The 26,148-nt window shown below is 49.8% G+C and overlaps 1 protein-coding gene across 1 annotated transcript in view; it reads left to right on the plus strand.

Moving 5' to 3' along the window:
• The window catches only part of TMEM132D (transmembrane protein 132D), a 184,383-nt gene that overhangs the window by 149,841 nt on the left and 8,394 nt on the right, over positions 1-26,148 (plus strand). Inside the window, exon 5 of the mRNA XM_063416100.1 lies at positions 3,993-4,136. Within this exon, the coding sequence (XP_063272170.1) occupies positions 3,993-4,136 (144 nt within the window). The remainder of the gene's footprint in view (positions 1-3,992; positions 4,137-26,148) is intronic.

Here is a 26,148-nt window from a genome sequence, read left to right on the forward strand (position 1 = left end):
AATAGAAAATACATTAAATAGAAGAAAGCAGAGAATGTTGAGGAATGTCAGACGGGAGGGATTTTCAGGCAGCTCTTCAGTCTCGTTTGTGGCGTGCTCTGGACTTCAGGAGATTTCAGGGATCAGTTTATTCTCTTCCTGTGCATAACCAAAAGCCAAAATACCTATTGAAACCAGAGAGGAGCATTCTTGATTTCTGAAATTCGATCTTTAGCCTGTGAAGATACATTCCAGTGCTGTAATGAGGAGTGCCTCTGGAGATCTGCTGTGCTTCCAGAATTCCCGTGCCATGGGCAGGTTTTCATCCTCTTTTCCCTGTGAGCTGTACTAGGACAAGCACTTCTCCTCCTGAAGGGTGTGGGTGGAAGGCAAGAGAAAAGCAACAACACCTTTTATTGGCAATTAAGGCGGTGAGTTAATTACCACAGAGGGCAGTGGTAAATGTGACAGGATTCAGTGCCAGGGGCTCATGAGCATTTCCAGAAGGCTCAGCCCAAACTGCCAGGGAGGGTTCAGACAGGAGCCCTCGTGTCCTGAACTGGAGTGGGCTTCAGCTGAGCTGGATCCGAGCTAGGCATGACACAGGCAAGCATTTATTTCTTTCAGAAAGTAGATTTATATACATATACACACATTAGAAAATGCTGTTTATACACAGACAACTGGGGGCAGAAACAGAAATCCAGAAAGATTTATAAAGATATTGTTGAAGTCCCTTTTTTCACCCTAAGATAAGGCAAAAGATGTCTGAAGGGAAATTAAATTTCAGGGAAGCTACCTATTAAAATTGAAAAAGCCTAATAGGTATTCACTTCTGCATTTCAACTTAAATTGATGCTTTCTGTGTACATCTTCTGAATATGTTTCTGCTGGAGGGCTTAATATGCTCAGTTATTTAATATGAATCTCTTCAGTAAGCAAAGAACACTCATTCTAGCATCTTCTTTAAAGTATTACTATTTATTTACCATGGTAGCAATTTCAGAATAAAGATTACCTGGTCTTCCATTTCTAATACAAGAAGAGACATGTTTTCTCTGATTATTTCATTTTACTATTGGAGGGGCTCGGTGTAAGTGAATTACAGAGAAATGCTGTGTTAATAGCTGGGGAGTTCAGCGTGATTTAATAGCTGCTGAGGGAATCAACTTTGAACAGTGAGACTCTTTGGCTGTGGCTTTGCAAAATCATAACTATTCCCATCCTGAGGTGCCCTGACATCTTATCTCCTGTAATCTGTGTTAGTTATAGATGAAGAACATCATATTTCTTCAGGAGATTCCTTTTCCACTCAAGCAGCAAAAAGCAACAGTTTCAAATTAGTAACTATTTAGATTTATAGCTTTTACATGCTGAGGCTCTCAGCTATAAATCTCAGTGTAGCTAAGTAAGTATCGTGTTCGTTTCCTCCACATGAAGTAATTTTCACCTGCTTTCAGCAGGGGCATGCTCGTTCCTCTGTGGCCATTACACAAATTCCTGCAGGAGCATTTCAGAGTGTCTGCAGGGTGAGATTGTTCTCTCTGCCAGGGCTGAGGTGCAGAGCAGGGGCCGGGAGAAATCCCAGTCCCTCCATGGGCAGGAACTGAAATCTCTGCAAGCAGAACACAGCTCAGTGACTCTGGGGCAGGACAGCCCAGGACAGCCCAGTGTTGGCCCAGTTTCAGCCCAGCAGCATTCCCAGCAGGGCCAGGAACAGCAGCATTCCCACCCAGGGACAGGAACAGGAGCATTCCCACCCGGGGCAGGAACAGGAGCATTCCCACCCAGGACAGGAACAGGAGCATTCCCACCTGGGACAGGAACAGGAGCATTCCCACCTGGGACAGGAACAGGAGCATTCCCACCCAGGACAGGAACAGGAGCATTCCCACCTGGGACAGGAACAGGAGCATTCCCACCCAGGACAGGAACAGGAGCATTCCCACCTGGGACAGGAGCAGGAGCATTCCCAGCAGGGACAGGAACAGGAGCATTCCCACCCAGGACAGGAACAGGAGCATTCCCAGCAGGGACAGGAACAGGAGCATTCCCACCCAGGACAGGAACAGGAGCATTCCCACCCAGGAACAGGAGCATTCCCAGCAGGGACAGGAACAGGAGCATTCCCACCCAGGACAGGAACAGGAGCATTCCCAGCAGGGACAGGAGCATTCCCACCCAGGAACAGCAGCATTCCCACCCGGAGCGGGAACAGGAGCATTCCCACCCAGGAACAGGAGCATTCCCATCCAGGACAGGAACAGGAACAGGAGCATTCCCATCCAGGACAGGAACAGGAGCATTCCCATCCAGGACAGGAACAGGAACAGGAGCATTCCCATCCAGGACAGGAACAGGAGCATTCCCACCAGGGACAGGAACAGGAACATTCCCACCCAGGAACAGCAGCATTCCCACCCAGGAACAGGAACAGGAGCATTCCCACCTGGGGCAGGAACAGGAGCATTCCCACCCAGGAACAGGAGCATTCCCACCAGGGACAGGAACAGGAGCATTCCCACCAGGGACAGGAACAGGAGCATTCCCACCCGGGGCAGGAACAGCAGCATTCCCAGCAGGGACAGGAACAGGAGCATTCCCAGCAGGGACAGGAACAGGAGCATTCCCACCTGGGGCAGGAGCAGCTGGATTGGGATGTACTCTGTGTTCAGAATATCCAAAGCCAGCACTGGAAAACGCAGAGACTCCAAAGAAATTCATGGAGCTTTTGAGAATCATTCTCAGTTACTGCCTCTTACCAGGGGAAATTACACTTGCCTTTGGTAAGCAGACCTCATTAATCACGCCGTTTCAAAGGCTTGCTTATTAAAGTTCCCTTTGCTTTATAAAATAATTGCGAGGGTCACACTAATGGCTCAGGGAGGGAGGGAGCTGTTGCTGCTGGGGGGAGCAGCTCTTTGCAGCTCGGTACGAGGTGTGAGCAGCTCGGGGGGTGCTGTGGGCTCCAGCAGCCCCAGGGAAATGAGATTGGTGCCTGCAGGAGCCCCAACACCAGCACCAGCAGCTGCTCTGTAGTTGCAGGGCGCTGCCCAGCGCTTGTTCTGCCCTGTCTGCAGCCCACTGGAGCCTCCAGGGAGCAGCAGAAGGTTCTCAGTAACCTGGGTGCAAAGCCCAAATGTGGGGAAAAACCAAAGAACCCCCAAAGTTAATTGCAAATCTGAGAACTCCGTTGCCTGAGCAGTACATTCTGCACTGAGAACGAATGTGTGCTCCAGACCTGACTGTACAGGCAGATATTCTCACTCTTGTATGAATTAAAATTTCAAAATATTTGAAGGGCTTTTGAGGGAGGGAGAGGATTTTCTTCTCAAGTTCTCTTTTTGTGAAATCCTCTTTCTCCCTTCCCTAAAGATCCCGGTGAGGATGGGGCAGCCTTAGCAAAGCGGCCATCAAGTGACCAGGAGGGGTTTTACTTTCTTTAAATAATGCTTTGAATCTGAAAAAAGTGTGTCTGCTTCTTCAAGTAAGAGGAAAAGGTCTTTTTGATGTGAATACTTAAGAGGAGAGAAATCTCAGCTTCTCCCCTTTAGCCCAAGAGGCAGCAGGAGCAGTCACCACCTTCGGGCAGAGGGGCACTCCCAGCACAGAATGTCAGCGTTTGTGGGACACCTTTCAGAAGGGAGGTGTGTGGGTAAACCAGCAGCACTTGAGACGTTCCTGTGTGATGGTGAGGACAGGCAGGCTGCTCAGGAGCTGTCCCTGCTGCCACACGCAGGGCTGTGCACGGTTTGTGAGGGGCAGGCTCGGTGCTCTGGCACCTCACCCTCACCTCACCTCACTGCAATTGGGGCACAAAGAACTCACCAGCCCAAAATCACAGCTGGGACTCGGGTTCAGGACTGAGGGAGGAGACCTCTCTTCCCTGCCTGCTGCACTTGAACACTTCTCGCCATAGCCATGAGGAATTCCAGTGAGGCTGAGTCCAGGGGTACCAGTGATTAATGGGAAAATACAGATATTCAGTGGCCTTTTGTTTTCTTTCCCGTTAGGAGGCAGAGATCCTGAACACAGCTGTTCTCACTGGGAAGACAGTGGCTGTCCCTGTCAGGGTGGTTTCCGTGGAGGAGGATGGGACTGTGGCTGACCTCGTGCAGTCTGTGGAGTGCAGCTCCTCAGATGAAGACGTCATTAAGGTAGGCTCAGCCTCTCCTCACACAGAGGAGCACACCAGTGCTGTTCTCCAGTGGAACAAGTTCTTTCATTTTCCTGCCTGCTCTGCTGCTGGAACACCAAGATTTATTATTGCTGTTATTGCTGTACAGCTCGCTCCAGTGAAGCAACAAAGCAAACACAAAACCCCAATTTCCATCCTCACGTCAGGCACTCGGGGTTGTCTGACACCTGCCACTCCTGAAGGGTTTCCAGAGCTGACTCTCCCAGCTCCGTGGGCTGTGTGGCTGCAGGAATGTTGGCAGCTGTGGTGGCCCAGGGTGTGCTGTGCTGGCCAGTGTGAGGTGAGAGCTCACACCAGTGCCTTTAAGTTCCTTTTGTTCCCTAAACTGGAGGGTCAGACTGGAGCTCAGGGCAAACGGTGCCTGTTGAAGGCTTCCAGCAAGTTCCAGTGTTGCAGTCCTGTGAGGGGTGCTGCATGTTTCTGTCTGGATGAAGGATGAAGCAGAAGGAGCAGCTCAGCAGTGGGGATGTGGCAGACCAGGAACAGAGGGTTCAGCACGGTGACACAAAAGTTGCCCTGTCTGCAGCAGCTTTTATCTTTTCACAAACTCCTCTGTGGCTGTTGCTTGGGAACAGGAAACGAGACGCAGCCACAAATCAAAGTTAGGATTGATTTTATTTCTCAGATAACCAGCGTGTCCCAGAGTGAATACACAGCCTGCAGGGCGCCCTCCCAGCTGGGCACGGCTGTCACCCCTGGCCCTGAGCTGGGCACGGCTGTCACCCCTGGCCCTGAGCTGCTCCTCTGGAGCTCCTGGCCCCTTTCTGGAGGGTCCTGCCTCTCCTGGGCCCCCCTGGCTCTGCCCAGCAGCCCCACAGCCCCTGAGCCCCACCTCCACCCCTTCCTGGGCTCATCCCTGCCCCGTGGGCACAGGGGAGAGATCCTGGTTGCTGTCACACCCCCAAGGTCTGGTGGCTTCGTGTCACAGAGCCAGGGACAGCCCGGGGCAGGAGTGAGGAGCAGACCTGGGCAGAGGTGGAAATGGTTTTTCCTGAGCTGTCTTTTCTGACACACACACAAAAGCAATTTCTGTGCTCATTGGACTTGTTTTAAATTGTTTCTTCATGGTAATTTCTTATACATGAGATGAACCTCAGCAGTTTCAAAGTTTAGTATTTTTTATGCCTCCCTTTTAGAATCTTCTCAGTGTTCCTATTTACCTGATTAGCCACTATGTTGGTATTTGCTGATTAAATGTGTCTTTCTGGCTGTATTATTAGGAACTTTTAGGGTTTGGGGTTTTTTTCTTCTATGAAGCCCTTTTAGATCTGGTAAATCTGCCAAATATAGTGAATTGTTGGACTTATTTTAGACTTAAATACAGAAGGAAATTATTTGTCCTTACATTGTGGGAGCTAATGGACTTAGTCCTTACTAATTCACTCATCTGCTGTTTAGGTTTTTTTGTGAATTAGAAAAAAAGATTTTGAAAGCAAATACATCATTTGGAAGATGTGTAAAAAATCAGTTTTGCTTTCTGAAGTTTCAGTCATTGCCTGTAAGGACGTGACCATCCCAGTCAGTGCTGGTGTGTGCAGTGTTAATCACACACCCCATTAATGATGGTGTTAATGAGTGACAGCCCCGTGTCACAGCAGGCTCTCTCCAGAGGGATCAGGACGTTCTGGGCTCCTGCAGCAGCACAGAGCTTTCTGCAGAGCTAAAACGAGTTGCCAGTTTAAAATGAGCCCTTAATTGAAAATGTGTCTGGAGGTTCCAGTTTACCTGCCCTGCTTCAGACCAAGCCTTGTTCACAGGCGTCTAATGAAGATAAAGATATATAATTACTGGCCAGCCTTCAGCATGCAGCAGTAATTAGAGTTTCTGATCTCTGGGCATTAGAGTAGGGAATAGAAAATGGAAGAAAAATCTGCTTAAGATGCCCATTGAAATATAAAGATTAAGATTACATTTCTTTGGGTCTTTACTGTTGCTGTTTTTCAGGGCATCTGTCAAGGAGCATCTAACAGATTGATTATGTCTTCGTGGCTTAGCTGTTATTCCTGGTTTTATGGTGTTGATTAATGATGAGGTTAAGCTCATTTTCCTTGCAGGATGAGGATACCTCATTCTTCTTTTCCTTTCAGGGTCCACATTTATTACTCACTTCTTTCATCTGAGACTTCAAAGAACTTTAAAGAGCTGGTCCAGCCCTGCACTGACTCACTTTGTGCCAAACTGCACCTACCTGAACTTGGCTGAATGGGTCAGAGCAGAATTCAGTCCAGTGAAATATTTTTTATTGACAAATGATTATCAGAAATGATTTGGTCCAGCATGACAGAATAACCACACCCCAAAATGGAGATGTGTTAGAGACTCTGTTTCACTAATGGGGACTGTGAGACAGAAAAGTTCAGGTGTAAATTGCAAAGTGCTGTAAAGTACTGACCATTTGTAGATGGTAAAACTCCTACTGAACTAATGGAAGGAAAAGAGAGATTTTTTTTTTGAGCAGACTTTATTTTTGCTGGGTTATTAGTAAGGAATAAACTCTCAAGATGATTTTAATCAAGAATAAGGAGAGAAGAAAAATCGGCTTCTTTTAATCTTTCATTTTGAAAAGACATTTCTGTTTCCAAATGACCTTTTTTTCAAGGCTCAACAAAGCCTGCAAGTTTCCAAAGCAACACTTCCCAGTGCTCTGGGTTTTCAGTTTGAGGAGTTAATTGAAAATCTGCATTTGGGTTACCCTGAAAGGAAAACTCCTTTTTGTTCACTTTGTTTGATCAGACACCTGAAAGTTGCCAGAAGTCAGAGAGAGCTGGAGCCAGCAATGGACCAGGATTCAGTTCCTCTGCCCCTTTTTTGTGTTGTACTGTGTATTTCCTAGAGGACTCCATTGGAAACCTGTGTGATCCAAACCTGTGTATTATCCAGACCTGTGTGTTATCCAGTGTTACCCAAACCTGTGTGTTACCCAGACCTGTGTTATCCAGACCTGTGTGTTATCCAGACCTGTATTATCCAGACCTGTGTGCTTTTCCACCACAGCCCTGTGAGGGATTTCCTCCGGGGGCAGCCAGGGCAGGGCTGCCGGGGGCCTTGGCCTGGGTGCCAGGGCGTGCTGGGGCTCAGGGGGTGCAGGGGGGTTCTTGTGATGCCTGGGGAGGGCTGAGCTGGAACAGAGACTGGACAGAGCTGAGAATAAAGTAGAGATTTATTGAAAGGCCTCCAGGATCCACCTTGGGCAGGACAAGAGCCTGGCCAGGGCTGCACCCAAGGGGGACCCAAAATGGGCACAAAATGGACAAACGGTCACGAGCTCTCACACTTTGATGAGTTTTGGTCCATTTGCACATTGGGGTTTAATTCTCCAATTGCAGCCCCAGATGATGCAGTCCCATCCTTCTTGTTCCTCCCTTCAGCCCCCCTTGTTTGTGCTTTTGGGCTGAAAGTTGTCCTTGGTGTGCAGCAGGAGAAGGATTTGTTTTGTGTCCCTGCTGTGTGCAGAGCTGAGTGAGCCTGAGTGTGAGCTCAGAGCTGCACCCTGGGCAGCGCAGGGGCTGAAATACAGGAGAGATAAAACTGGAGGCCTCAGTTGCCGCTGGCATCCTTGGCACAGGCTGGGCGTTACCCCAGAGCCCTGCAGGGTGTCCAGCGTGGAATTCCTCCTCAATTCCCGGGTCCCAGAGCTCTCCACCCTTCTGGCTGTGGCCCTGCCTGGGCTGTGCAGGGTCCCTGGCTGTGCTGGGTGCTGCTCCCTCCCTGCACCCCAGGGTGCTGCACCCCAGGGTGCTGCAGCTGAGCCCCGGGATGGTCCAGGGGAGGCTCAGCAGTGCTCTGCCCTGGCACCTTGGAGCGTGTCAGAGGGGAGAACAGCACACTTGGCAATTTGTAAAATATTACTGCAGGCTAATAAATCTTTCACTAACACTTAGTGTGGTTTTATCAGTGGCAAAATAACATCTTTTTAACCATGTGACAGACTTTATGGACACTGAAGTGTCAGAGCATTTAAAGTGGCCTGAAGCAGACAGAGTTTTAAAGCATGAAACTTTTATCAGCTGCTCCTTCTCTTCCTTACACTGGTGCACTTCAGGGAGAGCCTGAATTCTTCTGAAGTCGCTGGAGTGACGGGGTACGAAAGTGAAAGGGAGAAGATAATGGATGCAGGATTTTCTGTGCTGCTCAGCTGAGCACTGGCAGCTGCAGTGCTGCAGATCCCAGCATGCAGCCCGTGGACATTCCTGTCACAGCCCTGTGTCCCTGTGGTCACACATTTCCAGCTGGGAAGGGCAAGGGCGTGAGCTCCCAGGGGAGGCACTGCCAGGACACACAAAATTTCAACCCTAGAGGGGGAGGAATCCCAATTTCCCGGTGACCTGTCAGGTGTGAGTGAGGGTGGCTCAGTGAGATAAAATCTGAGCTGTGTGCTCGCCCTGTGCCTGCTCCAGGGGATTTGTGCAGGGACAGGCACAGGGGAGAGGGAATCACACTGCCCTGGGCACAGAGTGGGCAGAGCCAGGGAGAGCAAGCCCTTGTCTGAGAAACAGTGATCTGTTAACCTGGCTAGGCAGAATGTGCAATATTTTATGTACATAATATATAGCATAACATAAATAACATCATATATAATATATAACATACATAACATAATTGATCAATCTGTGCCTTGAGAGTTCAGGGAAGATCAAGATGTTCATGCCATGATTTTCCATAATGTAATGGGATTTCTCCCACCAGCTGAACTGCCTTATTCCAGCCTCCAAAAATGCTGATCCATCTTGGAAACAATCTTGATTTAAGTCAGCAAATGTATGTTTTTATTTCCTGCAATGTCTAAACATTTCATTTTGATAGAAAATGATGAAATCATGTGCTGTCATTTCAACTCAATTTCAGTATTCCTGACATGGGAATCTATCTGACCTTTTCACCTTAGGATGGAGCAACTTTAAAAATGAAAATGCTTTTTCTGCTGGGCTCTAGGAATCAGGATACAGGACAGACTCAGGAAAATGCACTGTCAAAACCAAGAGCTGTAATAATTACTGTAGAGTTCAGTTCATGTGCTGCTGGTGTTGGTTATAGAGGGAGAAGGCACAATTTTAATCTCTGCTATGAAAAACAGACGTGGCAAAGATGAATTCTGAATGTAGAACTAATATAACAGACTTGCATCTCCCAGGAATTGTCTGAAACTCACCTAAAGCTGTTGGAGTTACTGGATTTGTCTCTTTCATATTCTGCCAATTCATCATTCTGATGTGAATCTTGGGAGGTTTCTGGGGTGTTATTTGCCTTTTTGTAATCATCCACACTGAAAACCCCAGTGGGACTGACTGCCACAGGCACTGTTGCCTGCACTTCCTTTATATTTTTGAAAGGCTATAAGCTTATAAGATAAAAAGCTTCTCTGTAATGGAAAAAAAAATCCAAATAATTTCTGAATTGAGGCTTCTTCAAAATTCCACAGAAGATACCCAAGATTCTGGGGTTTTTGTGCTTCATGGGAAAAAACACGTGTTCATGTGGAGCCAGGGATGATAATCTCTTTCTGTGGGTATGCCTCTTCCTCTACAGGGATGAATATGTCTATATCCATAAAAACAATGGGGCAAAATTACAGAATATCCGAGCAGTGATGGCAGGGGGGATCCCAGGGACAAATGAACCCAGGAGGGGCTGAGGCACTGCTGGGCTGCACCTCTGTGACAGCCCCAGAGCCTTCAGCAGTCCCCGGTACCGTCTGCCACTCTTCCTGATGAGCTGAGGAATTTCTACTCGTGGTGCCAGCTCTGAGCCATCCTGCAGCCCTGGCACAAAGCTCAGTGCTGCTCCTCACCAGCAGTGACACTTACTGAGTGCCATGGCAATGACTGCCTGCCCAGCCCAATTTAGCACTTTCACAGCCATTAATGACTTGCCTTGTGCTTATCACTTGCAGGGCTGTCTAGATGTTGTATTAGGTGTGGAAGGGGTTGGTCTTGCTAAGACAGAAATGCACGTGACAAGATATTTCCAGCTGATTTAAACGTGCCCAAATGCAGGGACTGTGGCAGTGTGTGCTGAGGGGGAGGCTTGTGTGGAGCTCACAGAGAAACTGCTGGGCAGAGCTGGGGAATGCTGAGCATCAGCTGTGGAGTGCCTGCAGCTCCCTGCAGCTCCCAGAGGCACTGGGGAGAGCAAGGGGACATTCTGGACATGTGTCTGTGCAGAGAAGGGGAGGCTGCACCAGCTGGGAGGGCTGGGGTCCAAAGGCCACGATGAACCTGAGTTTTTGATGCTGTCCTTTGTTCCAATGAGGGAAGGAATCCTGCCCTAATGGCTAAACCTGGCATGGATTTTAGGCATTGCAGGTTCCAGTAAGGGCTCAGCCTGCACACAGCGTGTGCCACTTGGTTTTCATTCCTCCCTGACAGGCCTGGATGACAATTGGATATGCCCTGGGATGGTTTCTGAGGTGCTGCACTGCACTGTGCCCCCGTGGGCTCTGCCATGTGCCCTCAGCTGTGCCACTGTGGGCCCTGGCACGGGGTTTATTTGACCTGTCTCAGCAGAAACACACACAAAAGGTGTAGAATGGTGCAGAATTACCTTGGCAGATGAAGAGCATTAATGCTAAATCCCTGAAGAATCCTTTGAGACGTAAAATGTAATGTGTAAGCATCATTAGGGTTGTTAATAACATACATAACCTAACTAGGACAGAGCACAGACTCTCCAGAAATCCCTCCTGTTAAATTTCACTTAATCACAACCCATTCAAAATTCTGTCCTGATAAAACATCAGCGGCTGAACAAGGAAGGATTTAGAAATATTTTCAGATTTCTTATATAACAGAGTCTGTGCAGGTCAGTTGACTGAAGATTTCCTCTCTTTCATTCCCTGTCTGGACCATTTGGCATTCCTTTTAGGATGGTGACTTTTGAATACCCGTGTACTTTTCTCTCTTAGCAGTTACATATAAAAAGTTATGCAGAACTTAAGGATTTCAAGAGAATAGAAGGTCAAGCAGTCAAACACATCTGAAAAGTGCTGGAGATGCCAGAATACCAGAACCCCTGAGTGCAGTTTATTCCCAGAAATAATTATCTGTAGCACTCTCTGCTCCACACGTGTGGCAGGCTCTGCTCTCCTGCCTTTCTGTGGGTCCTGTATTTATTTGTAGGACACCACTCCATTGGTTTCCCCCATCAGCTGCCCACAGAAATCCTGAACAACTTCCCTGTGGTTTGCAGCATCTTCCAGTTTAACTGGTTATTGGATGATAAGCCTGATTTCTGAATCAATTTAGGCATTCAAATCCAATTAATTTAATTGCAAATTAGAAACCTAAGCACCTACGAAAAGTGGCTTTAATGGCTCTTCAATTTTAACTAACAGTGTAACTGTGTATTTGGAGCAGGTGGGTATTATACAAAGCTGACATTTTCTCCCGACTTAAATCATCTGTTCCGTATAATAACTATTAAAAATAATGTGATTATTTGCAAGCAGGTAATTATTTTGCAGCTGTAAAGGGGTTTTGTTTGAGTAAATTTAGGGCATCTTCTTTAGTCTTGGGGATTTGAGTGCCCTCAGCAGTTTCTTTGAGCATTTGTGAGCATGTGAAAGGCTGTTGTAGTGTTGGAGATTTTGTGCAGACCTGGAGCTGATGGCAGAGTGGAATCCATGGATGTGACGTTCCATTACATGCTCCATTTCATTCCACTAAAGGCCAGAGAGGGAGAAGAGGAACTTCAGTAATGAAGGGAAGTATCGTTCGCCCCGATGAGGAGGCTTCTAAAGGCACAATGGATGGTACTAAAGTGTATTTTATGCATTGTCTGTGAGCATTACATTAATTGCACTTGGCTGTCACTAAAAGAAAAAGCCGGTCTCACATGCACCCACACAGACAACTTGTGTTAATGACTGGATGTCATTTCTGCTGCTGGAAATCCAAATTTAACCCAGTGCAGTTAATGGGATTGCCCTGCATTTATGAGCTGGAGAGAAGAGGAGTGTGTTCCTCACGGTTTGTGTCTGAGCAGGGCTCGGGCTGGCTGGGGCTGGCTGTGGTGGCAGGGGAGCCACGCTGGGAGCAAACCAAAGCCAAAGGCACCGGGTCAGTGCCACGGCCACGGGGCAGCCCTGTGCCCTCTGGGCAGGACAGGAGGGCAAGGACAGGGCAGGGACAGGGCTGACCACGGCGTCTGTGAGACAGAGCTCTGAGATATTCCCTGCTCCCTGAAGAAAGGAAACAAGGAAGAACCTCACTGAAAACAGCCTGACTGTGTCTGCGTGGAATGGTGACAGAAAAGGTGTCCCCCTGCTGAGGGGGTTTTGTCACACAGGATAAAATGAGTGCCAGCCTCCCCTGGGATGGACCCAGCCCCAGGATCTGCCCCTCCTGCCTGTCTGCTCCCCTCACTCTGACCCAGCCTGGGGCTCGGCGGGCTTGCAGCAACTCTTTCATTTGTCACAGGCACATTTTGCCCTTTCACGTGAAATGTAGCCTGAAATCCAGAAAAGAGCAGTTCCTAATTAAACTCCTGCCTAAATCCATTACAGCTTCTGCAGCCGTTCAGACAGGGAGATGAAAAGAAATTTAATGATCCCAATATGTAAATAGAGATGTAAAAGTTTGTTTAGAGGAATGAAGGGTAGAGGCCAGATAGGAAACCAAACAATAAAGCCTCTTGGTAGAAATTGAATCACTGCGTTAGTTATCATGGATTTTCATAAAAATAAAGTAATAATGCACATTCAAGTTTCAGTTCGTAAATACGAAGTGACAGCCTCCGAGTAAGCCCCTGAAATGATATTATAGACCTAAAAAAGAATAATAGAGGAAATTGAGAAAGCACAAGAGAGAGTTGTAATAGAATTGGGCATTGGTATAAATACAAACCATGAAAGGGAGATTGATTTAGTGAATGATATGAAACTGGGAAACTCGAGGTGTTAACGAGATCATCTGCTCATCTGATAAAGAATGCCTAAGGCTGCACTACTTTGAGCTGAAACAGCCAGATTTGCTAAAGGTAGGTGAACTTTAAAATTGTGTGAGGAATAGTGTATTGCAAGGGAGCTTGCTGCTGCAGGCCACGGTTGCTGTATTAAGAAAATTACCTTTTCTCATAAATTCAGCCAGGAGTTTTACAAGGAGTTACGGGAATGAGGAATTGCTGAAATCCAAGGAGCCTCAACAGGGACGTTCCCCGGCAGCCGGCAGTGGGGTTTGGACGAAAGCCCTGGTGGTGAGCTGAGCTGTCCAGGCCGTGCTGTGGATGGGTTTTGTCCACAGCAGGAGGAGGAGCAGCCTCAGAGCCCCTGGGAGTGGTGTCTCCATGCGAGTTCCTGCTGATGTGCAGAGGCTGCTTCAGCTTGGGAAAGCCTCCCAGGACTCCCAGCCATCCCCCCCAAACTGCAGGGGAGCAGGAACCTGCCCTGCCCGCACACATCTGAGCACAGGAGGCTCAGAGATCCAGATAAAACTGTGCTGGAACCTTCTCTCTGTATCTGAGGGTGACACAGTGCCTCTCTTTTAGTTCGGGAGCCAACAAATTGGAATTGCAGCTTCATTCCAGCAGTCCTGAAGGTATGAATAGCTCCACACCGAGGTTTGCAGCAGTCGCAGTTCTCTTGCAAATATCACATCTTCATTTCCCTTCTCCCTCCATTATATGGAGCCCTGCTTTTCAAACAAACTGCAAGAAAAGGATTAAGGACCTGCTGTATCTCAGTCCACTGGATTATGCACACCCATACACAGAGGTTGGGTGAGACAGCAGAGAAGAGTCCAGGGAGGAACTCTGCCTGTAATCAGCTTTTCTCTTCTTATAACATGATTTTGCATGGTGAGGATCCCCTCTACCTCTGAAAACAAATCTGAATAATCTGAGCGAGCCCAGAGCCTTTTCCTGAGGCAGACAGCCCTCATCCACCTGAGGGGGCTTGATCAGCCACGAGCCTTTGTTATTAACAGCAGCAATTCCTAAACACAGCCCGTGCAGGATGAGCCGATACTACAGGGGAGTTTGTGTTCACATGGAGCCTCCTTTGTAGTCTGGCTATTCCTGCCTCTGGGTTGTTTGAAGATAGTTCAGACATCAAGCTTGAGGCCTCACCTCAATTTCCCAGTAAATAGATCCGTGCTACGAGTGCTTGTCAGGAGGGAAGGAGTGTGAAAGCATTTGGAAGATCAAAGCAGCACGGCTCCCATCAGAGTCAATAGGGAACAAGCAGCTAAAATCTTACAAAATGCTTTCAAATTATCCTCCACCTTCGACTCCCTATCCTCGCTGAAACCAGCTCCTGGAATACTTTATTGAGTGTGTTCCCCTTGTCAGTTGTGTGGGAGGAGAAGGGAGCTTGGAGGAGCTGTGGGGTGGGGTTGGCAGCAGGACCCTCTGCTCTCCCCGGCTGCCCTGCTGTGCCCCCACGGCTGCTGGGGGGGCTGGGGCACAGCTGGGCTTTCTTACTTGGTTCTGGGGAGAAAAGCTGATGCTTTTCTACTCTGCTCTGACCTGGGGCTCTTCTGAGAGCTCTCTCTGCTCTGGGGCTGCCAGAGCCAAGCCCCAGAGCCCCAGTGCTGTGTCTGGGCTGTTGTGCACAGTGAGAGCTGGGCAGGGCTTTGCTCTTGCCAGCCTGGCACTGTCCCTTTGAGCACAGAAATTCCCCTCCCTGCAGCACTGGGCCTCAGTGCCCAGGAGCTGCAGTGCCCGCCAGAGCCCGTCCTGTGACACTAACAGCTGTGAATAAAAGATTAGTGAATAAACAGAGCCCAAAAAACACCTTTTATGAAGTCAAATGGCAGAGATGAAATAGAAACTGCATCTCTTCAGTCCTCAGTCCCCTGGACTTCTACCCATCCCACAAGTGTGGGCTGGTTTAATAGTTTTTTTCTAGACTATGTGAGAGGAGATGTTTCTGGCCTGGCTTTCCTATTTATGCTAAATGTATCTATTTTCCTTGTTTGGTTAATCATGCTCTGATGTCACAGTAATGAGACTTCATTTCTCACCCCAGATAACATTCCCCCCCAGCACTCTGTGGCCATGGGAAAGCTTTGTAAACAGTTAATTCCTTCCTTCCCACAGTGAGGAGGATGATATCTGTACTGTATGAATAGGTATTTGTAGGAAAAAATGCACACAGAGACACACATTAGTGTCATGAGCACTGAGCCCTCACCGTGATGTGCTTTCCAAAGCGTTGGCAGGAGGGGTTTTGCAGAATGCTGAAATGCTGTTAGATATGGGAATAGTTCAAATAGAAAATGCTCATCAGCAGCACCACTGTTGTTGTTATTTTACTTGACTGTGTGAAGAAAGAGGCACAGGAATTAAACAGTATTGGTCCATAGTGATTTCACTGGTCCTGAACCAGGCTTTTGTTCAGCTGTCTGAGGAAAACAGGATGTCTTTTCTTCCATCATTTTAATAAGTTTTTTTTCCTTGAATCTTCTCGATTTAATGAAATGTCATCAATTTTCAGGCAGAGGTTTGTCTTGCACTCAGAATGCTTCACAACCCATGCTATAAATACAGGTGAGAATATGAGAATAGTATCTTCAGCGTTTTCTCACGTCTAGTAAGGAAACAAGTTTGAGGTAATACTTATTTTGTGCACTGCAAACTTATTTAACTGCATGCCAGCCACAGAAATTGGTGAACTTGAGTGCACTGAGGGGCTCAGGAGGGGTGCAGAGCACAGCCTGCAGTGTCCTCCCTGCGAGGGGAGCATTTCACAGGGCTCTGTTCCTCTGCCTCTGCTCTGTGCAAAACGGATCTCCCAGGACAACAGGACCTGCTTTTGCTTTTGTGATCAATATTGAATCTGAGGAACAAAGATGAAACACTTGTGTCCTTTCTTACCCAGCAAACCTGCATTTCTTGTAGAGGACCTGCAGGGACTACAGAGAGGAGGAGCTGTGAGTCCCACATCTCACTCTGAGGCATGAAAACCACTGGAATTTTCCAATTGAGATGAACGTTTCCAGCTATGGAAACCATTCTTGAAAGTCACTTGTCGAAGCAGATCTGAAGTGTTCCTGCAGCTGTTAATGATCATCTTCCAGCCCTCAGTGGTCTCTAGAGCTGGAGAGTTTCTGGTCACATCCTCTGAGTCCAAATCCTTCTCTCCACTGATGTCACCAGGCCAGTCTTCCCCATCCTGCACTTCACTGTTTCCACCCAGCTTTACACTCTGCCCTTACCTTTCTTCAATCTCATCTGTTTATTCCAGATAGTTTTCTACACTACAAAGATCATTTTGAATTCTAAGCTTGTTCTCCAGAGAACTTCTAACCCCTCCCAGCTTGGCATCGTCTGCAAATTTAATGAAATTAATTAAATGAAAATTAAATGAAAGGCTCACATTGACTTCAAGGGGCATTGGAGTGAACCCAAACTGTCTTACATCTCTCAGAAGTGGTTCAAGTGAAATACACTTATTGCTTCACAGGCCATTTTTGTAAGGGAAAAAGACAGATGCATGTTGAATAATTCAGGGTCCTCGTTGCTGACTGAGAGAGATTTAACTAATTTGTCAAAATAATGACCTCTGTTCACAGCAGGGAGCAAGTGGGTTTGGAGGATTCCTGTCCCCAGAGGGATGCTGGAGGAGCCTGGGCTCAGCTCGGGCCCTCACCAGGGGCTTGTTTAGGGCTGTGAAGTGAAAGGTAAAGTGCAGAGGGGTGTGCAGAGGGTGGGAGTGGGCTGGAATGAAGATCAGAGCTCCCCTGCAGGCAGCTGGCAGCAGAGCCATGTCCCAGGGCAGCCAGGCTGTGGTGGCACTGAGCCCTGTGTCACACTGTGCCCACAGCCCTGCCCTGCTCTCATGGGAGCCCCATGAGGGAGGGAGGTGGTGTTGGGGTCAGGAGAGCACAGAAATCCCCTCCCTGCTCCAATCTCTCCCCTCCCTGCTCTCATAGGAACCCCATGAGGGAGGGAGGTGGCGTTGGGGTCAGGAGAGCACAGAAATCCCCTCCCTGCTCCACATCCCCACTCTGCTCTCATAGAAACCCCAGGAGGGAGGGAGGTGGCGTTGGGGTCAGGGGGAGCACAGAAATCCCTCCCTGCTCCAATCCCTCCCCTCCCTGCTCTCATAGGAACCCCATGAGGGAGGGAGGTGGCATTGGGGTCAGGAGAGCACAGCAATCCCTGCTCCGTGTCCCCACCCACAGCTCCGCTGGGGAAGGGTTCTCTGTCCCATTGCAGTGCCAGCTCTGAGTCCCCTCCAGCAGGTGAGCTTTGGGAAACATTCTCTGGCTCTCCAGCCTGTCCGTGTTGGCTGTGGCAGCTTTCATCTGGCTCCTGTGTGTTGTGGCTGCTGCTCTGCTCTTGGAGCACAGCACTGTTTATATGTGCTTCTCTGCAAGTGATTCTTGGCTTAAAAAGGCATAGGACTCTTTCAGACATTTGTCATGATTTGCTGTTGCATTATTTTCCCCTGTCACTTCAAAGCGTTGGCCAGCTTTGCAGAGCCTGCCGTGCATGCATGAGTACATGGATATTGCAGCAGGTTTTTCCTTTTTTTTCCCAAGTTGTGATGTTGGATATCTGAACACTTGCCAGAGGAGTAGAACTCGACTTTTCCTGGGCAAACTCTGTGGCAGGAAGAGGACTGGATCCTTACAACTCTTTGAAGTCCTCCTGTCACCAAGATGGGAATCTCTTTGTCGGTGTAGCTCTAAAGTGTGCCATTGCTGAGCATATTTCATCTCCTTTTGGCTGTGCTGAAGCAACTGAAAGGCAGTGCCCTTGCTGGGGTGGTGTCTGAGTTCCACGAGTGGTTTCAGAAGCATTTGGGCATTGTTCTGTTCAGTGCCAGCTGAGAAATGGCTCAGCTCCAGTTGGTGCCCGCAGATCTGGGCTTGTGGGACACTGAAGTCTGAGTGCACTGAGGAGTTCAAACTCCTCTCCTTTCATCCTGGCATTCTCTTCTCACTGCAGGTGCCTTTCAGTCACTTCTCCTGTGCAGCTCTCATCTCCTTTCAGTCTGTGGAGGTCTGGTCTCGTGCCTGCCTTGGGTCACATCAGTCCTCAGTGGTGTCCCTAATTAAAAATCTCTGTCTGACCCATCACTGTTTGGACAGAAGTTAAAAACACAGGGCTGTGACTGTTTGGGGCAGGATCAAAGCTGACAAGAGTCCACAGGATGTCACCCCTGATGGATGGAATCTGGCTCTCCTAAAGCCTGGCTGCTGGAGCTGGAGCGTGCAGCCAGTTCGCTGGTGCTGGGCTGGAGCAGCGCCCTGCCTGAGCTGTGTGTCCTGCCTGGGCTGTGTGTCCTGCCCGGGCTGTGTGTCCTGCCTGGGCTGTGTGTCCTGTCCGGGCTGTGTGTCCTGCCCGGGCTGTGTGTCCTGTCTGGCTGTGTGTCCTGCCCGGGCTGTGTGTCCTGCCTGGGCTGTGTGTCCTGCCTGAGCTGTGTGTTCTGTCTGGGCTGTGTGTCCTGCCCGGGCTGTGTGTCCTGTCTGGCTGTGTGTCCTGCCCGGGCTGTGTGTCCTGCCCGGGCTGTGTGTCCTGCCTGGGCTGTGTGTCCTGCCCGGGCTGTGTGTCCTGTCTGGCTGTGTGTCCTGCCCGGGCTGTGTGTCCTGCCCGGGCTGTGTGTCCTGTCTGGCTGTGTGTCCTGCCCGGGCTGTGTGTCCTGCCCGGGCTGTGTGTCCTGCCTGGGCTGTGTGTCCTGTCTGGCTGTGTGTCCTGCCCGGGCTGTGTGTCCTGCCCGGGCCTGTGGCACACAGAGCGGGGCTGCTGGGTCTGCCCAGTGCTGTGCTGTGGAGGGAGAGGGCAGCTGAGTGTGGGCACAGCTGGAGGAGAGGGCAGCTGAACTCCTGGGCACAGCTGGAGGAGAGGGCAGCTGAGTGTGGGCACAGCTGGAGGAGAGGGCAGCTGAGTGTGGGCACAGCTGGAGTAGAGGGCAGCTGAACTCCTGGGCACAGCTGGAGGAGAGGGCAGCTGAACTCCTGGGCACAGCTGGAGGAGAGGGCAGCTGAACTCCTGGGCACAGCTGGAGGAGAGGGCAGCTGAACTCCTGGGCACAGCTGGAGGAGAGGGCAGCTGAACTCCTGGGCACAGCTGGAGGAGAGGGCAGCTGAACTCCTGGGCACAGCTCCACAGCTCCTGACTCACAGCTTTTGGGCTCACTGGCTCTGTGTGCTGTGAATCTCCCCAGATCTCTCCCAGATCCCCACAGATCCCTGTGCCCGCAGCCAGCCCAGGTGCCCCGTGCAGGTGTTAGGGGGGCTTGGCAGAGGGGCCACCACCAGCAGCTCTTCCTGCTGTGTGCCTGCCTCTGCCCCCTCTGCCTGCCCTCGAGTGGGAGCCAGGCTTTGCCAGCCCTCTGTGAAAGGTGAAATGTTGTTCCTGAGCCCTTGGTAACCACCTGTTGCTGCAGCACGAGCTGCGTAATTAGAACTGACAATCCCTGTCTAGAGATGTCTTGGAAGCTGGAAAAATGAGAATGTTGTCAAAACAATAGCAGTGCTTCCAGTCTGCAGTGCAGTGATGGAGATGAAAGATGAGTGAATCCAAGGAGGCAGAGGAGATATCAGCCCAGTGCTTTTTTCTGACTAATTTAGAAGTCCAGAATGGTCGGGAAGAATTTCTCTTACAGCCTTAAACAAAAAGCATTTTAAGCCAGTTTCTCTATTTCTTTTCCTTCACAAAGAAAACCAACAGCTGTTACTTTGTTGGACCAAAGTTTAATAGCAGTCATGCGTAAAACTACAATAAGGGTGGTAATTTCTTTTTTCATCAGTTGATGCAAAGGAGTTTTTGTATTTTATTTGGTTTGAAGCAATTTTCCATAAAGTTATAAAAACAGGAGCATCTTTCTTTTTTTTTTTTCTAACAGAGAAGAAATCCATTTCACTGGGCACAAGCACAGGGGGTGTGGGGAGCTGCAGTCCCTGGGGATGTGCAGAGGAGCATCCCCAGATCTGCACCCCAGAGCTGCCCCTGCCCTCGGGAGCAGCTGCTGCAGGTGAGGGGCTGAAGGGCTGCCCCAAAGATGCACAGAAATTTTAATCAGAAAGATGCAGTTGTGTAACTGCAGCACCTGAGCTCCTCCTTGTTTCTTACAGATTAGGCTTTGCAAAATCCCTGTAAAACAAGGGGATAGGATCCTGATTTCACAAATGCATCAAAGGGAGATTAAAGCCGGGTTCTTAGAGAGGTTTAACACCAAACTCCCCTGGAGTTCAGTGGGAGTTTAACACTTGAGTATCCTGAGAATTGCACACAGCCATCTGGCACGTGTGTGAGGGAGCTGGAACTGATCCCGGGCTTGTGGAAAGGTTGTTCTGTGCCTTTACCTCCCTCCCTGCAGTGGGAATAGCACTGTTCACTGTGCCAAGGGTACCACGGGGTCCATGGGATTGGATTTTAACTGAGCAGAGTTTCACTGAGATGATTTTGTTTTGATTTGTGGCCCCAGCTGATTAAGGCCTATTGGGGAAAATTTGGCAGAGTTTATTCAGTCAGAATTTGTAGTCCTGTAAAGCAGCTTTGTGAAATGATGCTAATTTCCTTGGAATTTCATCTCTGACAGAAGAAAAAAAGAAGAAAAGGATGCTACCAGGTTCTTGTTGTGTCAAGGAAACAACTTGTTTTGACGTCTCCAAAATGAAATGTTTTGATTTTTTCATTTTAAATAACTTTTTCCTTGATGTTGTGGTATTTTTACATAATTTTAATCATTTGAAATTGAAATGAAACTGAATTTCGTGACCCAAAAATGAAAGCAGCTGTAGGTGTCTGGAAAGCCCTGCTGAAATGCAGCGTTCATCCCCCGGGCTGCTGGGCCATGGCAGGGGGACACAGCACCAGGGACACATCGGGTGGCCCTGCCTGCTCCAAGCTCAGCCAGGACAGGCTCTGAAAAGGCAGAAATAAATCACAGCCGAGGGCAGAGTGTACAGAGCGTGCAGAGTGTGCAGAGACTGAAAAATGTGTTCACACAGGGCTGGGCAGAGGCTGCTCTTCTCTCGCTGCAACCCCAGAAAATGTATAAAATCTGTGCAAATCCAGTGCACAGAGAGAAACTGTTCTGAGCAGTGCAAACAGGGGCAAAAGAAACACGGAAAGGAAAAACCCACTGGAGTTTTATCCACCAGGTCTAGATTTTAAACAGCAAAGGTGATTCCTGGGGAGAGACTGTTAATGAGGGGGTTTTTCAGTCGGTAACACCAGCACACAGCGGACCTTGTGTCAGATCACAGAGGAGCTGTTAAACTTGCAGCTACGCTTGGATGTTTGCCCAGGATTGTAAGTCCTTTTAAAACGTCCTGTTGAGTGTTTCACTCGGGTAGATTTGGCCGAGGATACTGTATTGATGTGTGCCACAAAGCTGCAGAACAAACCAAAATATTTCTTAGAAATTAATTGGTATCAGAGTTCTCTTAATCAATATACTCTACGAGATGCTTCAGGTGGATTAGTGTAGCAAACCCATTTTTCATGTGCACAGGTCTGTGCTAATATCTATTTATAGCCCTGCTAGTGGGCTTGCATCAGTCCCTGTGAAAGGCTGGCAGCAAACAGGACCCTCGCAGCCTAAGGGAGGTGTTTGTCTGTGCCAGGAGCAGCAGATGCAGCTGTGGGTGCAGCATTCTCCGGTGTCGGGCTGCTCTAGGAGGGGCTCTCACAGCGGTGTTGACGTTTGAAGGTGTGGACGTGGCACATTCAGAGCACGGCCGGGTCTGTCCCAGCCTGCGGTCCGGATGTGTCACTTGACACCTCCTGGAGAAAGGCGAGATCCTTCTGGCACGGCGGAGACGGGGAAGGGCGATGAGCTGTGAAGTGCTGAGGACGCGGCTGATGGCTTCACAGGAAAGGTTTGGGTTGGGAGGGACATCACCAAGGTCCCACCCTGCCCTGGCAGGGACACCTCCCACTGTCCCCGGCTGCTCCCAGCCCGGCCTTGGGCACTGCCAGGGATGCAGGGACAGCTACAGCTGCTCTGGGCACCCTGTGCCAGGGCTGCCCACCCTCACAGGGAAGGATTTCTTCCTAATATCTAATCTAAATCTACCCTCATTCAGTTTGAAACCATTCCCCCTTGTTCTGTCATCTGTCACCTTTGAAAGGGTATTTCCAGACTGTTTCTTCCCGGGGAACAAAAGCAGAATCTGCAGCTCAGAGGCGCTGTAAGTGTCCCTGCAGAGCAGCCCTCGGGTGGTTGTCCCGAATTCCAGCAGTGTCCAGCGGTGTTCCAGACCTGCTGCTGCCCTCGGGGATTCCTCACCCCTCGGGGAGCCCGGGCTGGGACAGGTCTGCTCAGGGCTGAGCCAGCCCGCGCTGTGCCTCCTCACGGTTATTGATTGTAGTGTTTAGTGTTTATTGTATTGTATCGTGCTGCTGTGTCCCCGAGAGCCACCTGTGCCTGGGGCCGGAGCACCCTGCTGATAACGGGGGATCACTGCTGATAACAGGGAACACTCTGCTGATAACGGGGGTCACTGCTGATAACGGGGAACACTCTGCTGATAACGGGGGATCACTGCTGATAACGGGGAGCACCCTGCTGATAACGGGGGATCACTGCTGATAACGGGGAGCACTGCTGATAAAGGGGAGCACCCTGCTGATAAAGGGGAGCACCCTGCTGATAAAGGGGAGCACTACTGATAAAGGGGAGCACTCTGCTGATAACGGGGAGCACTCTGCTGATAAAGGGGAGCACTGCTGATAAAGGGGAGCACCCTGCTGATAAAGGGGAGCACCCTGCTGATAACGGGGGAACACTCTGCTGATAAAGGGGAGCACTGCTGATAAAGGGGAGCACCCTGCTGATAAAGGGGAGCACTACTGATAAAGGGGAGCACTCTGCTGATAAAGGGGAGCACCTTGCTGATAAAGGGGAGCACCTTGCTGATAAAGGGGAGCACCCTGCTGATAAAGGGGGAGCACCCTGCTGATAACGGGGAGCACTCTGCTGATAAAGGGGAGCACCTTGCTGATAAAGGGGAGCACTCTGCTGATAACGGGGAGCACTCTGCTGATAAAGGGGAGCACTGCTGATAACGGGGAGCACTCTGCTGATAAAGGGGAGCACTCTGCTGATAAAGGGCTGAGATAAAGGCCAGGAGAGGGGTCCCGTTTGGAAATGTGAGCGCTGTTTATTGCCATGGGTACCCCCGGAATGGGGCCAGAATGCGGGGTTATATGGCAGATAAAGGGGGGCTCCTTGAGGGTCAGGGTTCAATAGGAATGGGGAAAATGGTGGAGAGGGGTAAATATAAACTGGGGGCACTAATGGGGTTACAGGGTTGGAACACTGCGGCAAAATTAATCCAATTAACCCAAGGAAGAGCACTCTAGGAAGGGTACATGTATGGTGAAGGGGGTGAGCAGGGTGACATAAACGTAACAAAGCAATAGAACAACGAAACCTAAGGGATATTATTAACATGTGGCTGCAAAGGCCGTGGGAGGGAGGTGTCCTCACCATGAGGGAATCTTTCCCCGTTTGCCTCGGTCCCTGCAGGGCTCAGGGTACCTCAGGCCCCACAGTCGGTGCCATCGTTCGGGCTGGGGTGGCTCAGAGCCGGCTCACTCCGCACCCGGGCTAAGCACAGGTGATTAAAGGTGACTCTGCCTCCCCTGAGTCATTTGGAAGTGACTTATAGAGCTAATAATGGCCTCATCCTTTTGTACCTTGGTACACAGCTTGTGTTCTGAAGTCTTTTATAGCTCAAATGAGCTGCTTTTGCTTATTTATTTCCCTCCTCATTCATTTTTAATGGTTAGCAGAGACTCCCCCATTCTTCTTGTGACAGCCGTGATTTAGGCAGGGCTCATTATCATAACTTACGTTTCTAAATATCCCCATTTATGCTGTAGACCAAGGAAAATGTGTGCCATGCTAAATCAGAAGGGATCCCATGAGCTTGCCACGGTGGCAGGGCTGTGTTTGAAGTGTGTATGATATACAGAGACCCCTCATAGGGGAGGATCATTTATAAGAACATGGATGGGGGAAAAGTCACAGAATGATTCCGAAATACACATTTTTATGCGGAAATATCAGAGGCTTACCTTCCCCTCTGACTACCCTTGAAATGTATGGACCTAAACTGCTCAAGACTCATTTTATTTTCAAAGACTTCTTAGCTGTGACTTGGTAAGAGTTCTAACAGAATTACTGCAGCAGAAAGCAGTTTCCTGGGCGGGCTTTACTGTTATCCCATGGGAATTTAATAATGATAGTGAGGTGGGAAGGGCTGTTCCAGACTGTTATTTCTGAGAGCTGACAGGGAGGCTCTGGGTGCCTCTTCTGGGAGTTGCCATTCCCCTTTCCCTCCCTCCCGTTAGGTCCTTGGATTCTGTTCAGCCCAAAGCCAGGACAGGTTTATGGGGCCAAAGGAATATCAGCCACAAATTCAGCTCTCCCACAGGCAGACCTGGCGTTTCTTGCTGTGCAGCACACTGAGACTGGTCCCGACAGGAGCTGTGAGGAGCGGGTGTAAAACAGGCTCACATCAGACAATCCCAAATGTAAACCTGCTGTAAACAAACTCCTTACCTTGCTCCTGAAAGCAACAGCAGCTCAAGAGTTTGACCTTAAAACACATGGAAGGGAAACATTGCAAGAGCCATGACAGCTTTTTTTGGTGTTACCTATGCTCAGACAAGCCAGGATGGAAACGCATTTGCTATGGATCTGTCTGTGAGAGGGTTGTTGTTGTTTAAAGATAATAATATTAGGAATGCCAATTATCCTACAAAAGCTGGTGATATTTAAATATGATTTAAATTCACTCAGCATTTAAACAGAAAAGTAGAAAATGGCATTAAATTCAGACAAGGATGAGACTACACATTCCAGAGTGAGAAACATTAAATGCATTGATGGAATGGAACAGAAGGCCTGGCTGGTAATGGATTGTGAAAAGAGTTCAGGGTTCTAATAGATCATTCCTTCAGATCATCAGCACGGCAAAGTGGTAGTTAATAAATTATTTGACGTGTACTTTTACTCATATATTTTACCTAACTGTAATGAGCAGGTCCTGTCAGCCCACCTAGATCCTCGCAGTGACTGCTGAAGTGCTTGAGTGAGATTTACTAACTCTCTGCAATATTGATGTGCAGAGCTGCAGGTGATAAATAGAGTGACACAGGAGTGGCTCGTGCTGCAGTTGCAGTGCTCTGGCAGCTCTGGCAGGCTCTGGCAGCTCTGGCAGGCTCTGGCAGCTCTGGCAGGCTCTGGCAGGCTCTGGCAGCTCTGGCAGGCTCTGGCAGGCTCTGGCAGGCTCTGGCAGCTCTGGCAGCTCTGGCAGGCTCTGGCAGCTCTGGCAGGCTCTGGCAGGCTCTGGCAGCTCTGGCAGCTCTGGCAGGCTCTGGCAGGCTCTGGCAGGCTCTGGCAGCTCTGGCAGGCTCTGGCAGCTCTGGCAGCTCTGGCAGCTCTGGCAGGCTCTGGCAGCTCTGGCAGGCTCTGGCAGCTCTGGCAGCTCTGGCAGCTCTGGCAGGCTCTGGCAGCTCTGGCAGGCTCTGGCAGGCTCTGGCAGGCTCTGGCAGGCTCTGGCAGCTCTGGCAGGCTCTGGCAGCTCTGGCAGGCTCTGGCAGCTCTGGCAGGCTCTGGCAGGCTCTGGCAGGCTCTGGCAGCTCTGGCAGGCTCTGGCAGGCTCTGGCAGCTCTGGCAGGCTCTGGCAGCTCTGGCAGCTCTGGCAGGCTCTGGCAGCTCTGGCAGGCTCTGGCAGCTCTGGCAGCTCTGGCAGGCTCTGGCAGCTCTGGCAGCTCTGGCAGCTCTGGCAGCTCTGGCAGGCTCTGGCAGGCTCTGGCAGGCTCTGGCAGCTCTGGCAGCTCTGGCAGGCTCTGGCAGCTCTGGCAGGCTCTGGCAGGCTCTGGCAGGCTCTGGCAGGCTCTGGCAGCTCTGGCAGGCTCTGGCAGCTCTGGCAGGCTCTGGCAGCTCTGGCAGCTCTGGCAGGCTCTGGCAGGCTCTGGCAGGCTCTGGCAGGCTCTGGCAGGCTCTGGCAGCTCTGGCAGGCTCTGGCAGGCTCTGGCAGGCTCTGGCAGCTCTGGCAGGCTCTGGAAGC

The sequence above is a fragment of the Prinia subflava genome, chromosome 19 (genome assembly GCF_021018805.1).
Source record: "Prinia subflava isolate CZ2003 ecotype Zambia chromosome 19, Cam_Psub_1.2, whole genome shotgun sequence".
Classification (NCBI taxonomy): Eukaryota; Metazoa; Chordata; class Aves; order Passeriformes; family Cisticolidae; genus Prinia; species Prinia subflava.